The sequence below is a fragment of the Ostrinia furnacalis genome, unplaced genomic scaffold (genome assembly GCF_004193835.3).
Source record: "Ostrinia furnacalis isolate ACB-3 unplaced genomic scaffold, ASM419383v2 OfSCF7379, whole genome shotgun sequence".
NCBI lineage: Eukaryota > Metazoa > Arthropoda > Insecta > Lepidoptera > Crambidae > Ostrinia > Ostrinia furnacalis.
The window spans coordinates 138121-152035 of NW_021137618.1; the positions used below are offsets into that span (position 1 = coordinate 138121).

General features: G+C 38.2%; 1 protein-coding gene across 1 annotated transcript in view; it reads right to left on the reverse strand.

The window, feature by feature from the left end:
• The window catches only part of LOC114364343 (uncharacterized), a 60755-nt gene that overhangs the window by 32905 nt on the left and 13935 nt on the right, over positions 1-13915 (reverse strand). The window contains exon 2 of the mRNA XM_028320461.1: positions 762-991. Coding sequence (XP_028176262.1) covers positions 762-991 — 230 coding nt within the window. The remainder of the gene's footprint in view (positions 1-761; positions 992-13915) is intronic.

Below are 13915 nucleotides of genomic sequence, written 5' to 3' on the forward strand. Positions count from 1 at the left end.
GTTGAGGGACTTACTTGTAGTCCTGCCGGGCGTAGCAGTGTCCCAGCAGGCGGCACTTTATCGCATTGCACGATGGAGGGCCCGGGTCGGTGGACAGCGCCTTCACGGCGTATGTCACATTGAAGCCGAAGACTAATAGCAGGCCTCCAGTCTGTTGAGGGACTTACTTGTAGTCCTGCCGGGCGTAGCAGTGTCCCAGCAGGCGGCACTTTATCGCACTGTACGATGGAGGGCCCGGGTCGGTGGACGGCGCCCTCACGGCGTATGTCACGTTGAAGCCGAAGACTGAGAGGAGGTTCAGCTGTGTGCCCTTTAGCCCTATAGTTTAGTAGGGGACTTACTTGTAGTCCTGCCGAGCGTAGCAGTGCCCTAACAGGCGGCACTCTATGGCGTTGCACGATGGAGGGCCAGGGTCCGTGGACGGCGCCCTCACTGCGTATGTCACGTTGAAGCTGAAGACTGAGAGGAGGTTCAGCTGTGTGCCCTTTAGCCCTATAGTTTAGTAGGGGACTTACTTGTAGTCCTGCCGAGCGTAGCAGTGCCCTAACAAGCGGCACTCTAGTGCCCTTTAGCCCTATAGTTTAGTAGGGGACTTACTTGTAGTCCTGCCGAGCGTAGCAGTGCCCTAACAAGCGGCACTCTAGTGCCCTTTAGCCCTATAGTTTAGTAGGGGACTTACTTGTAGTCCTGCCGAGCGTAGCAGTGCCCTAACAAGCGGCACTCTAGTGCCCTTTAGCCCTATAGTTTAGTAGGGGACTTACTTGTAGTCCTGCCGAGCGTAGCAGTGCCCTAACAGGCGGCATTCTATCGCACTACAAGACGGAGGGCCGGGGTCGGTGGACGGCGCCCTCACGGCGTATGTCACGTTAAAGCCGAAGACTGACAACAGTCCCAGTGCTCGCAGCTGCGTGCCTTCTAGCCTGTTGAGGGTCAGCTCCACCACCAGGACTGGACTTTGGACCTGGGGACAAAATATACATATTTGAATTGACTAGGACAGGGTTTTTGACCTAATTGATTATACTTTTCCTAGCGGAACCCCCGTACTACTCCGCCCGCACGCCCTGCCCCTCCCTTGTGCGTAAAAAAGTCGGTGCAAGCGAACAACGTCGGTCACGAAACGTGGGATAATATTTTTTACGGAACCCTTGCGGCCTTTCCACGGAACCCCAGGGTTCCGCGGACCACCTTCCGGGAACCGCTGGACTAGGAAACAAAAAATATCCATGGATTGACATTTTGTCTCAAAATAAGCAAAGCTTGTACTACGGGTATCAGAAAACGGATAAAAAACGTGATAGATTGGTTTTTAACCTACATAAATACTTTTTTCAACCGACTTCAAAAAAGGAGGAGGTTCTCAATTCGACCCGTATGTTTTTTTTTCTTCTTCTATGTTTGTTACGCGATAACTCCGCCAATTATGAACCGATTTGAACAAATCTTTTTTCGACGTATAGGTAATACCTCAAGGGTGGTCCCATTTAAATTTAATAATAAAAAACAACCCCCAAGAGTGGAAAATTGGGGATGAACTTTTTTATACGCAATATCTCCGTCGATTATAAACCAATTTGAACGATTATTTTTTTGTTGAATAGGTATTATCAAAAGGGTGGTTTCATGCGAATTTGAAGAAAATATTTCACCCCCAAGGGTGGAAAATTGGGGATGAACTTTTTTATACGCAATATCTCCGCCGATTATGAACCAATTTTTTTTTGGTCTCAGTGTACTGCCTACCTTTAGTGGTAACATCAAGGTAATAATTAGTTAACTAAAAAGCAAGAAATAAGTAAAATTTTATAAACAAAAATAAAACCGACTCCAAAAAACCTACACTAAAACGTCGAAAAATAATTACTAATTACCTACTTATTTATTAGGACGAATTATTAATATTTATGTAGGTATACCATGATTGATACTTTTGGAGTCGGTGCAGGCAAACTTTACATTTTCATAATCTTGGCACCGACTCCAGAAGTATCAATCATGGTATACCTACATAAATATTAATATTTCGTCCTAATAAATAAGTAGGTAATTAGTAATAATTTTTGACGTTTTAGTGTAGGTTTTTTGGAGTCGGTTTTTTTTTTCTGAGTGACATTATGCTGTGTAATAAAGTCCACACCAACGGAGCTTAATCAAATCTATCCCTATTTCGACTTTTTTATCAAGTTTTGTTTTGCTACCTACAAAATATTGCCATTCTTCAAAAGTCAAGAAGCGGAAAAATTAAAACATTCCAAGATTTTGAGACCTCCAAATTCGTCCAAAGACAATATTGACACAACATTACAACTCCGTTTGCTAAAAAATCACAACGGGACAAAACGTCCCGATAAAATATTAATGGGAGTGTTTGCCCTCTTGTTGGCATATTTCCTTAGTTTGCCCAGGCCCGAGCCATGCAAATTAGGGTCTCTGTGAATTCCAAATGTGCACTAGAGGTCGATTTAATTATCATAGCACAATAACTCCCTCTGGTGGATACTACGTAACGTAAGCTTTTAGCGGGGGCTCAGCTATTTTACAGCAATAAGTGGAATTTGGTATGTACTGGAACTGGAAGTGCAGGGATTATGATTCCGTTCTCAAAATGAATATTTTTAAATAGAAAACGGGACAAAACAGATTGTGAATCAGAGAGAATATTTGAAAAAATTACAGGTATTGATTACATACAATGCAAACTAAGGAGGTAAGTACAACATCTTTGTAATATTATAAAATGCATGAAAAAAAAAGCGAACGGTCGGAGGGTCGCAAAATATTTTTTCATACTAGGGGGGTCATGCGTGTCATGAAAAAGGTTGAAAAACACTGGCCTAGATAATAACGTCAGAAATGTTTAAACCAAAGTAGAACCAGTCAGTTTATGATACAGCAACATCCTAAAATTCCAAACCACAGCATACACCCGAAAATTACTCTGCCCTAATTCTGGAAAACGTTTTCGATTGTCTCCCTCTTTCTCGATCACATTGGATTGTTAGGATGTGTGATAGAGACAAAATCAGATAGAGAGTTACACTGATAATGTTGTATAGGGTGGGCATCTCCCAACTAGGCAGTTTCCTAAATTTTGCGAAAGCAAAAATTAGGTCAGTGGGAAATAAGTAATGCGCGAACAATGCATTAAGCATACTACTTTAATACGTAATGGTTTTACTGGCAGTAGGTATTTCTTAATTAAATTATTCTTTATAATGCATTTTCTAAAATTTGACCTTTCGTCATTAACAATTTTTAACATAATTAAAATGGATTACAAGAAAACGAGAAAACTGAGAACCTTTTTTGAAGTCGTTTGATTAATTTAATCAACTTGATTGTTTGATAAGGAAAATGATTCAAGCTTCAGACTCGGCCATAACGATTCGCAAGATTTGGCACAGAGAGGCATATTTTTGAAACGCTTGAGTTCCAAATCGCATAGGTACGATGCGATTGGTATGCGAGTTGAGATTTGAATACTTCAAAAATACGTATCCAGATAGACGATTCAGAACCATTCGATAGCCAATAGATAATTTTGACGTTTTTTTTATCCAAATATAGCTGCGATATTTTTCCACTAGAGGCCTCCTACTGGGTGGACTGACGATCTAGTGAAGGTGGCGGGATGCAACCGGATGCGGGCAGAGTAGGACCGGGCGTTGTGGAGAACTTTGTCGAAGCTTTTGTCCAGCAGTGGACGGCAATGGCATATGTTTGAGACGACTAAGGTCCACCAGACATCCTTATCCTATTTGTTTTTTTATCGTTCGTTCGTTTCAGCCATGACGTCCACTGCTGGACAAAGGCCTCCCCTAAGGATCTTGTTTTTTTATCTAGATGTTTTTTGCCAATGCTTGTCTTATATGACTTAATAACTCTTATCAGTTCTTATGAATTTATGACAATACGGTGTTATTATGTAAATTTTTCTACTTCCGATTCTGGTAATGCGGTTAATTTCGGCTGAATAATTCGGCCGTTCGGCTCAGTCACTCACTGTGCACAATTTGCGCCATTGTGCGCAGATTAAATGGGATTATATCGCGGATTCTAGTTTCTACTTGTTAAATCTGGTTTATCTAAAGGCTCGTGATTCATATTCCATACATTTTCATTGTTCATGCCATGGAAAGCTGCACATAGTGTAATGTGACAAACAGTAGCATATCAATGAGAATAGATATCGCATTAAGAGCTGGAGGTGATATCGACTCATTCCTCTCGTAGTAGTAGTATTAGTAGGAATTTACCACTGTTACTACACTAGACCTAACCACCCATAGCTATCCATCAATCAATACATAATTAGGTTTCAAGTTAGGTTACCTCAAGTACCTATCTGTAAATTCATAATTCTATAATTTACTACGAGACATAGTCCCTGTAATAATGTAAATTCGTACAAAGACCTCTTATTCATGTGGGTACTAAAGAGAGATCAAACAATCTACGTAATAGAAGTAATCAAAATACTTAATGGTATTTTTGGCCCGTAGGTAGCAAACATTGATAGATTACATTGAATACAATAATTTCAGAAACTTCTATTTCTATAGCTATTTTTTCTTTGATTCCAGTTACTGTCTACAGTACATTACAGTCCAATTTAGCTAACATAATTATATTTTATCCTACATGATGGCACCCCAGATTATTAATGTAGTTACCATCGAGGCCGACTACTCTCTCAAAGGTATAACGGAGCAAATACAACTTGGCGTATCTCCAGGCAGACAAATTATCATTTTTTCCCTTTCCTGGAATAGGGTTCGCACAAGCACGAAACCTAGAAACAGAATCGAATTACTGTGGTACAAGATATGAATAGCAAAGAAGGCTTTGCCCGTGGGTGCACCGGCGTAGATTTCTGTTTGCCTCAAAAATATTCTAGCATAGAACAGAGTGAGGTTTGCGAAACTAAGTTATTATGAGGATTATTATGAGGCCAGCAATTATGAGGACCGGCCTCTATNGAATTATTTTTCATACTCCTGGGCAGGTTATAGGATACTTAGGAATTCCCACGGGAACGGGAATCAGCGGGAAAATCCTTTTGTATGAAAAATCTAAACCGCTTAAGTTAGACGCTTGAAATTTGGCATGCAGGTACCTCAGTAAACTTAAAGCTTAGTTACAAAAGGATATTGCAAAATTCCGACGGGAACGGGAGTTAGCGGGAAAAAACATTTGTATGAAAAATCTAAACCGCTTAATTTAGACGCTTGAATTTTGGCATGCAGGTACCTTAGTAAACTTAAAGCTTAATTACAACAGGATATTGCAAAATTCCCACGGGAACGGGATTTAGCGGGAAAAAACATTTGTATGAAAAATCTAAACCGCGTAAGATAGACGCTTGAAATTTGGCATGCAGGTACCTTAGTAAACTTAAAGCGTAGTTACAACAGGATATTGCAAAATTCCCACGGGAACGGAAGTTAGCGGGAAAAAAACATTTGTATGAAAAAATCTGAACCGCGTAAGATAGATGAAGGGGGGGTAAAACGAGATCCACGCGTACGAAGTCGCGGGCGGCCGCTAGTTAACAAATAAAAATAATAAGTAGCGGCTTTATGTTTCACATAAATGTTAACCTTCTAAGAAATTATTAGATTTCTTTATTACTTAGGTCCTTTTTGTGTGATATTTTGGCAAATAAACGTGTTATTTGACAATAAATTGTAAATACAACCTCTTATATTCCTAGAAGAAAATATTTACTCTATGGCAGCCTGATTGATCAAATCGAGGGCATTCCTTTTGAGGTTTTGAGGGTCGTTTCGGATGATTGGTTAAATATTGTGGCATTGGGACTCTTTGATTCAAACCAATTAATGTCTTAGGCTTTGATATATTTTTTATGAAAGGACAGTTATTATCATAGCTTCATTTCGTTTACGCAGAATTGTTTCAAAAATCATGTTTTTGAAAACTGATGAAGAGAGCCCGCTGGTAATAATTGCTTTTCAAAGTCTTTGGAATAAGGTCTAATTAAAGTATTAAAAAACGAGTGTAGAGCTTCGTTTCGTAATCGAAAATGGTACGTTAATGAGTTTACATTTGCCTGCGCTTTGCCCAATGCCCGATTATTAGCCTGCGTCATCAACGCATAGGCGCCTTTGCCGTTCAGACGGTTGCCATATATTTTTTTTCAAATTACACGGAAAATTTTACAATAAACACTTTTTTTCTTTTTCTTTTTTAGGAAACATATAGCTTATTTTTTATTTTTTTTCATAGAAATAATAATAATTATGATGCTCTGTCTTGAGTCATCAAGGGTAGTTAGTAAGTACACACTACTATAGGGTCCCCGGGCACAATAAGAAAGAACTTCATTTTCCCTCATCACTAAAACTACCTTCATAGAAACATTCCTCACACAACAGAAAAGTCCTACACTCCTCTCCCACCACCATAACCGAACTCCTACCAATGCATTATCCACCGTCGCGCCCCCCGGAATCGCTTCCATTTATCCTGAATGTCTAATTTGGGACGATTCCGATAATTTTAACGTTCTGCACCCAACTGCTTACATCCACGCTGAAGATAAGCAGAGACAACGTTTGCTTAATGCTTGAACATTATCATTTGGGGTACAGTCGGCGTCAAAAATTATGGCCGCCATATGCGAACGTAAGGGTTTTGCGAGTTTATTAAGTCCGCCTACGTGTGTGGAAATGAATGTTATGAATCTCTTTATTATGATGATAATCTATTTTAAGATGGGATCTTATTATTTTAACGAGTTGTAGGTACTTATAAGTTTCTTAGAAATGTTAAATTAAATAAAAGTTTGATTAAAATAGTGATATTTTTACCAGTATCATCATCATCATCAACAGCCCTTTACAGTCCACTGCTGGACTATGAGCCTCCTCCACTATAGTGGAGGGTTTTGCCATAATCTCCACGCTTGGCAGGCGGGTTGGAGATCGCAGTTTAAAAGATTGATGTTTTTCAGAGAGCGCTGCTGCCCATTCTCTGTTTGATGTGTAGTCCCTAAGTCGCCTCTTACGACACCCGCGGGAAGAGTAGGGGTTGGTGACAAATGTATTCTACTCTGCCGTCACCACACGGCATTTAACCAGTATTTTACCAGTATAAGTATTTTACCAGTATAACATAAGAGAGTTCTGTATTCAAAAACACATAAAAATTGCGATACAAAAACAATTGGGATGAACAATGAGGATGAATTTGTTCCATCAATATAAGTATTCACACATTTTTAGCACTGACTATACTTGATATACCCATGCGTCTCCCTTTTTTTAGCATTACAGTATGAACGACGGTACATCAAGTTAACAATATTGAATCTTATGCATTTGGAACTGGTGTGATTTTGCAACAAACGTAGTCTGCTATATTTTTAAGTCTCATATAAGACTATTGAACATTCCTATTACACACCCACGCCAACTCCCACAGACATTAAAAAAGAATATTAACAAACATACTATTTCGTTTTCGTATAAAAAGATATTTGCTTATTTCTAAGAAAAGCTTTTTTTGGAAAGCTTAACTCGTTTTCCACAAAAAGGCCTCAATGAAGAGTTTTGTTACCTATAAAATGATAAGCATATTCATATTGAAAAGTTTTCAGGGTTCCGTACCTCGAAAAGAAGAACGACACCCTTTTAAGATCACTTTGCTGGACGCCACCAATTTAGTGGCAACCACCACCCCGGTGGCAAACTTAAAGGGGGTGGATGGGAATAAAGGCAACAGACATATTATTATGTCTGTCTGATATGAATGGACCCTTTTCTCAGGAACACGTGAAGGTACTTACTCCCATATGTCTGTCTGATATGAATGGACCCTTTTCTCAGGAACACGTGTACTTACTCGTAGATATTAAGTTGAAATTGACATCAAATACTTAAGATGGCTGCTTTCCCTTGAAGTTGTAGAAAAACGAAGCTTCTAAGACAACGCAATCCAAATTTACGGCAATTTGTGCCTTATTTTTTATCACTTCGCAAGCGAATCGAAACCTATACATAGACCTAGTGTATTATGAATGAATAAAAAATGTAGTATGAAAAAATCCAAAAATTGTTAATTTGATCTTCCATCATAGGATTTTTTAGAATAACAATATTTAAACACTCATAAGGCCGTACGGAGCCTTAGGCGCGCAAGTCCGACTCGCTTTAACCGGTTTTTCTGCGTAAAAAAGCACGCTTGTTCACCACCCTATAAGCCAAGTTATTGATCTACCCGCGAAATTCATAAGGCAAAGAGATCCACTCAAGGAAAACATTGTATGTTAATCCTCCAACTTACTGGAGAGCTCTCGCCAAATTTATTCAAGGGCCGAGTATGAACTTGCAAGGAGACTACGAATTAAAGTCGCGTTAGAGTGAAAACCTCGAGAATGCATTTTTTCTTATATTGAGGCATTTTATGCATTTCGGTCAATCTTACAGAATACAGTTCTAGATATAAAAGCGGGTTAATAATTCTTTTACACTTCAGAGGTTTTCAATCTAAGGCGTCGAATAAGCCGATCGTTTCGTTGATTGTGATCGCCATAAAGATGGTATTGACTCTATGAAGATACGAAATTTTCAAGGCTTATGATAATGGGGGAAAACAGCTCATCATATTATTAATTAATCAATAAATTATCAAGGTACCTTGTTACAATACCTTCTAAGTTAATTATCTTAAACTCTATTACATATAGTTACGTTACTACAAAATCACTCTATGTCCCAAGATGTTGATAGGAAAAGCAAGCATATTTGCGAAGTGCAAGTAATTAAGGCCTAAAACTACCTACTAATATGTAATTTGAAATTGAGTACGTTATTCGCTATGATACGATTGCCATAACAGTTGTTAATAAGGCACCATTTTAATAAGTCTACCTAAATTCAGGTGAGACCCACTTCACGAGCTAAATCTTGACATGGGTATGAACACGAGATGAACACAAATGGAATCGATCAGATTTGCTCGCACTTAAGTTTATTTACTGAATTTACTTAGGCTGAGTTGCACCACCTAACTTTAACCGTAACAATAACGTTAACTGACGTTTTTTGTATGGATTTGACAGATTTTTGACGTTTGTTAAAGTTAAAGTGAGATGATGCAATCCAGCCTTAAAGTTATTGTATGTATGTTTACAGTGTTAATATTTGCGATACTTTAGTAGTCAACACAAGCTGGGTTACACCATCTTACTTTAACTAGAACAAACGTCAAAAATTGATCAAACTCCATAAAAAAACACCAGTTATCGTTATAGTTCCAGTTAAAGTTAGATGGTGCAACTCAGTCTTAATACCTAATAAGAAAGCAAAAGCTTCTCTTACAGTGCTTCACAGATTTAATTAAACAACATTCAAATAAGTTACGTAACTGCTAAGAATGTAAAACAAAACCTGGTGCGTATTAGACGCTAGTACTTACCTACTACTACATAGTATAGTACGAAAAGGGATAGGTGTGCCTACCATGAGTTTACGTTAGGTGTGCTCGCTAGCGACTGCGTAAAAAAATGACATTTAAATGTATGACATATTGTGCAGCGCCCCTAGCGGCTACTTTCAAGAAATAAAATCTTCATAGAATTTTTTGACGTATTCGCTAGCGAGCTCACCTAACGTAAACTCATGGTAGGCACAAGGATTACCACTTTACTGCATCACTATTAAAAATACAAATTTTACCTATGGTCAATAGTAGTCAACAAAGGCTTTTTGTTACCGAAATTCTTAGGGTGGGTTGCACCATGTTACTTTAACTTTGACAAACGTTACAAAAGCTGTTAAACTCCATAGGTACAAAATACACTGGATATCGTTAAAGTTACGGTCAACTTTAGGTGGTGCAACTCTGCCTTAGAAGTCATTGGAGTGAAAATTAAAGAGCGAGATATAAACGCGTGATATAGCGGCGCTCTTATTTATTTTTCCAAACATTGTTATTGGAGTGCAAACGGCTGGAATAAAATGAAATTACAGCCAATTTTTGGAATTATCCGGCGGACGGTCAAAGCAACAACGATTACGCTCAAGGAAATGTTCTTTCGTTTTAATTTGGGAGAACTTTTGCAGAAACAATTAAATGTTAATGTCATCCAGAACGTTCTGAACGTTTTATAACGTTTGATCCTGGGACACGCAATCAAGGAATCGAAGCTGAACCAATCGGTTGTGACTGCAATTAATTTTGCCGATTGCGTTAATTAACGGTCGTAATGTTGTAATACTAATTGCAATCATCGAATCATTTTGAATTAAAGGATAATTAAAATTATCATGATACGAATACCTCAATAACACGGGGGGATGGGTCGATGAGCGTTGTAGTTACTACATATGTGTATAATACCTATTTATTCGAAAACTAAATACCTATTTATTTTTACGCTTTCATACCCAGCGTAGTATTTTGGGATAGAAATAAATCAGGGTTCTAGAGAGAAGGACCTATGTCCAACTTCTTTTTCATATGTAAAGCAACGAAGGGAATTCTTGGAAGACATTTTTTCATCTTACGATAAAAAAATTCTTGGATAATATAATTCCTCGCAGGTGAAGCCGCAGGCTGAAGCTAGTATTTCTGTAAGCACACGTCATCACTGGGTCACATATTTAAATGACACGCGCTGTCACAACGTTGTGACGTGAACGCACTGTAGCTGTAATAAAAAGCTAGCAAATATTTTTGCGGCGTTGCGGTCACGGGTTTTGCGGTGGGAAGGATTAATTTCCATGACGGGTTATGACACTGGCGCTTGACAGCACATTAAAGTTAACACTAGGGTACCTTAAATAGTTGTAACAGGGTTTATTTTGGAACAAAAATGTAAAGTCTGATGTGTACAACATACGTGTGACCGCAGCGTTATTGTATTGCCAATCTAGGAATATTGCCGAGCTTTTGGACAGTGTTCCGCGGGAATATAAATTAATTTCAAACATCTGTTTCAATTAAGCACTTGGGCTGTCCCCGGGCGATCGTTACATAATATAAGATGGAACCAGTAAGGCCACTAATGCATACTCAGAGCTTGAAGAGAGCTCATAATGTATAGTTAATGACACAAAAATCCAGAAATGAAGTTGAATATACTTCGTACATACCTACTTCGGATTCCCCTTTATGAAGTGTATATAAATTGGAGGAAAAATTACATTTGATTTTTAATTGAGTTTTATTCAGATGTTTATTCTCGCGCTCTCTCAGTATAACGAAAACTGGGAATACATTATGTTCAAAACTTTTTAGTCAACTGAATCTAACATTCAGTTAGTAATTTAGTTCAAAATAAAAATAACGTCCTAGAAGAGAGTGTACAAAAGTTCTGGTACTGTGATATTTGTCAAACATAATTCAACATTAGGTACACCAGGGTACCTTCTCTTCCATCTTTTATTACAAGTTAGGAACTCTCCGGGCGATCATTAGCTGTATCTGTTTCAATTATTATTTCACTTGTCAAACAAGGTGTCCTTCAAAGAAAACTGGGTTGCGTTTTGGTCCGTTGGGATGTTGCTCCCTTAATAGCTATAACTTGGAGGCATCCATGTATAGAGTATCTCCCATAGTCTGGTTTTCACTCAAAGTCAAAGTCAAAAATTATTTCTTTTTATAGACTAAGTAAATAGTAATTCAAATTCAAATTCTTGTTTGCTATTCCACACGTTTATGGATGTTCTAAGATTACTTATATTAGGTACAGTATGGACCCTGTCGGGCACAGCACTTACAAATTGTCAAATATTTTGGTCTTAAGGAGCCTCTACATGTCTCATAATCTTTTTACCCTACCAGCGCTCTCTTGGTCGTCCCGAATCATAGGATGATTAAGAGAAATGGTCAAATATAATATTCGAGGTACTTTCTGGGCAAATTCATTTTGAGTTCTCGACCCTTCGTTCTAGCCTTACGGTATGCTGTGGTGTTTCTCGATATAATTATTACATTACGTTAAAATTACATCAAAAGTCCACTTTTGCATGCCGTGGCAGCCTGTAATTAGAAGCACCTAGTCCTAAGAAAAAATATGTATGTAAACCCCTCTGCTTCTACTTGTGTCTGTCTTGTTGGTGGTCCTAAATAAAATAAATAAAGTACATTATTAGAAACTAAGTAAATTTTTAAAACAAAATTGTTGCATCTATTCTCACCTGTACAGTCGCCCGCAAAAACCAATCCGCTTAAAATGACAGTCCTACCTAAACGCGGTAAATCACCCGGTCCTCCGTTACTCTCCGTTACTCTCCGTCACCCGATCTGAATTGTTAACACTCAGTTGCCGACGCGATTTCCCCCAAGACCTGTTGTAATTGAACCTCGCTCGCTTTTTTAAGACTGCGTGTACAGTCGGGCGAAATATAAAACGTTTATTTCCATTTGGGCCAAAAAAAGAAAGAAACTTTTATTTCAATGGACATCACACAACGACAGATAGGTGTACGACACACACACACACATAATACTGGCACATAAGTAAATAATAATAAGAAAGGAGAAAAAAAGCAAGAGCGCACTGAGCAGTGTGCCACCTATTCGCAATAACGATGCTCGCTGCATCGGGACCCCACTCAGCATAAAGGATCGAGTATGCTCTATCTACCAATTAAGAACTCTAAATATTTTTTTAAAGAGAGAGAACTTTCTATATTGCATGTTGCTTTTTTCTCTTCAGCAATAGCTATGACAAATATAAGATGTAGGTATTTTCGAACTTAAGTGTACAGAAACCTCTTAGGTGCGATGAAATTTTCATTTTCTCGCACATACCTACTGTGTTTTTAGATTTCACTCCTTGTTTTAACTTCAAGTAATTTTTCAAGAAGCTTTTTATTCTTGACTGACGTCCAATTTATGTAATTACAAAATATTTGGAGGCCTTTTACGATATTGAAAAAGAAGTTAAAAATGTAAAGGAATATTCTTAAAGGTGACAAGTTTTTAGATTATTCGAGCAATATACGCGTAGTTGATGTTTGTTACTTTTTACATTTCTTAGATTCTTTCTTTCATTTTATAGAACAAATGGCTTTTAAAGTAAGGAAAGATAAATGTCAAGCGGCCATTTTTAAGCTGAAACAACGTTCCGTGCTCCTAAAACCCAATCAAAGTTTAGTTCGCGGCGGACTAACAGCAATACTGTGCCGTAAAGTCCTAGATCTAGGTCTATATTTGGTTCTCAACATGTAGCATATCCCCAAAGACTATTAAAAGCCATATTTTTTTCATCTGTGAGAGAGACGACGACCTCATAAAGGTAGCGGGAAGGCGCTGGATGCAGACCGCCACCAACCGGCCATTGTGGAAATCATTAGGGGAGGCCTATGTTCAGCAGTGGGCGTCCTATAGCTGGACTGATGATGATGATGATTTAAAAGGAAAGGTACTTATGGCCCGCTACCTTGAAAGACTAGTATTAAAAGAAAATCATTTTCAATGTCTATATTAACTCCTTTAGTACATAGTAACTCTGATCTTTAGTTATAATCAATTATGATTAATCAGTTACTTACTGTTATCCTCAAGGGCACTAATTATTAAATTAGTGCCCTTGAGGATAACAGTAAGTAACTGATTTCTAGTCGAACGAGTGAATGCAAATTCAGTTTTTTCCAAATCACATTAATTTTCAAGCGTTGCCTAGTAATGTTTTTGTTGTTTGGAAGTAAGTTTGTTTGATATCTGACGGGTGAGCGCTAATCGACTTAGGCTGGGTTGCACCATCTTACTTTATTTTTAACAAACGTCAAAAGTCTGTCAAATACGTAAAAAAACACCGGTCATGGTTATAGTCACGGTTAAAATAAGGTGGTGCAACTCAGCCTTAAAGTCCAGACAAATGGGCTGTGACTTTCAGAAGTTTGAGAACTTATGCCCAGGTCTCAGGTCGGAGCTAGCCTCAAAT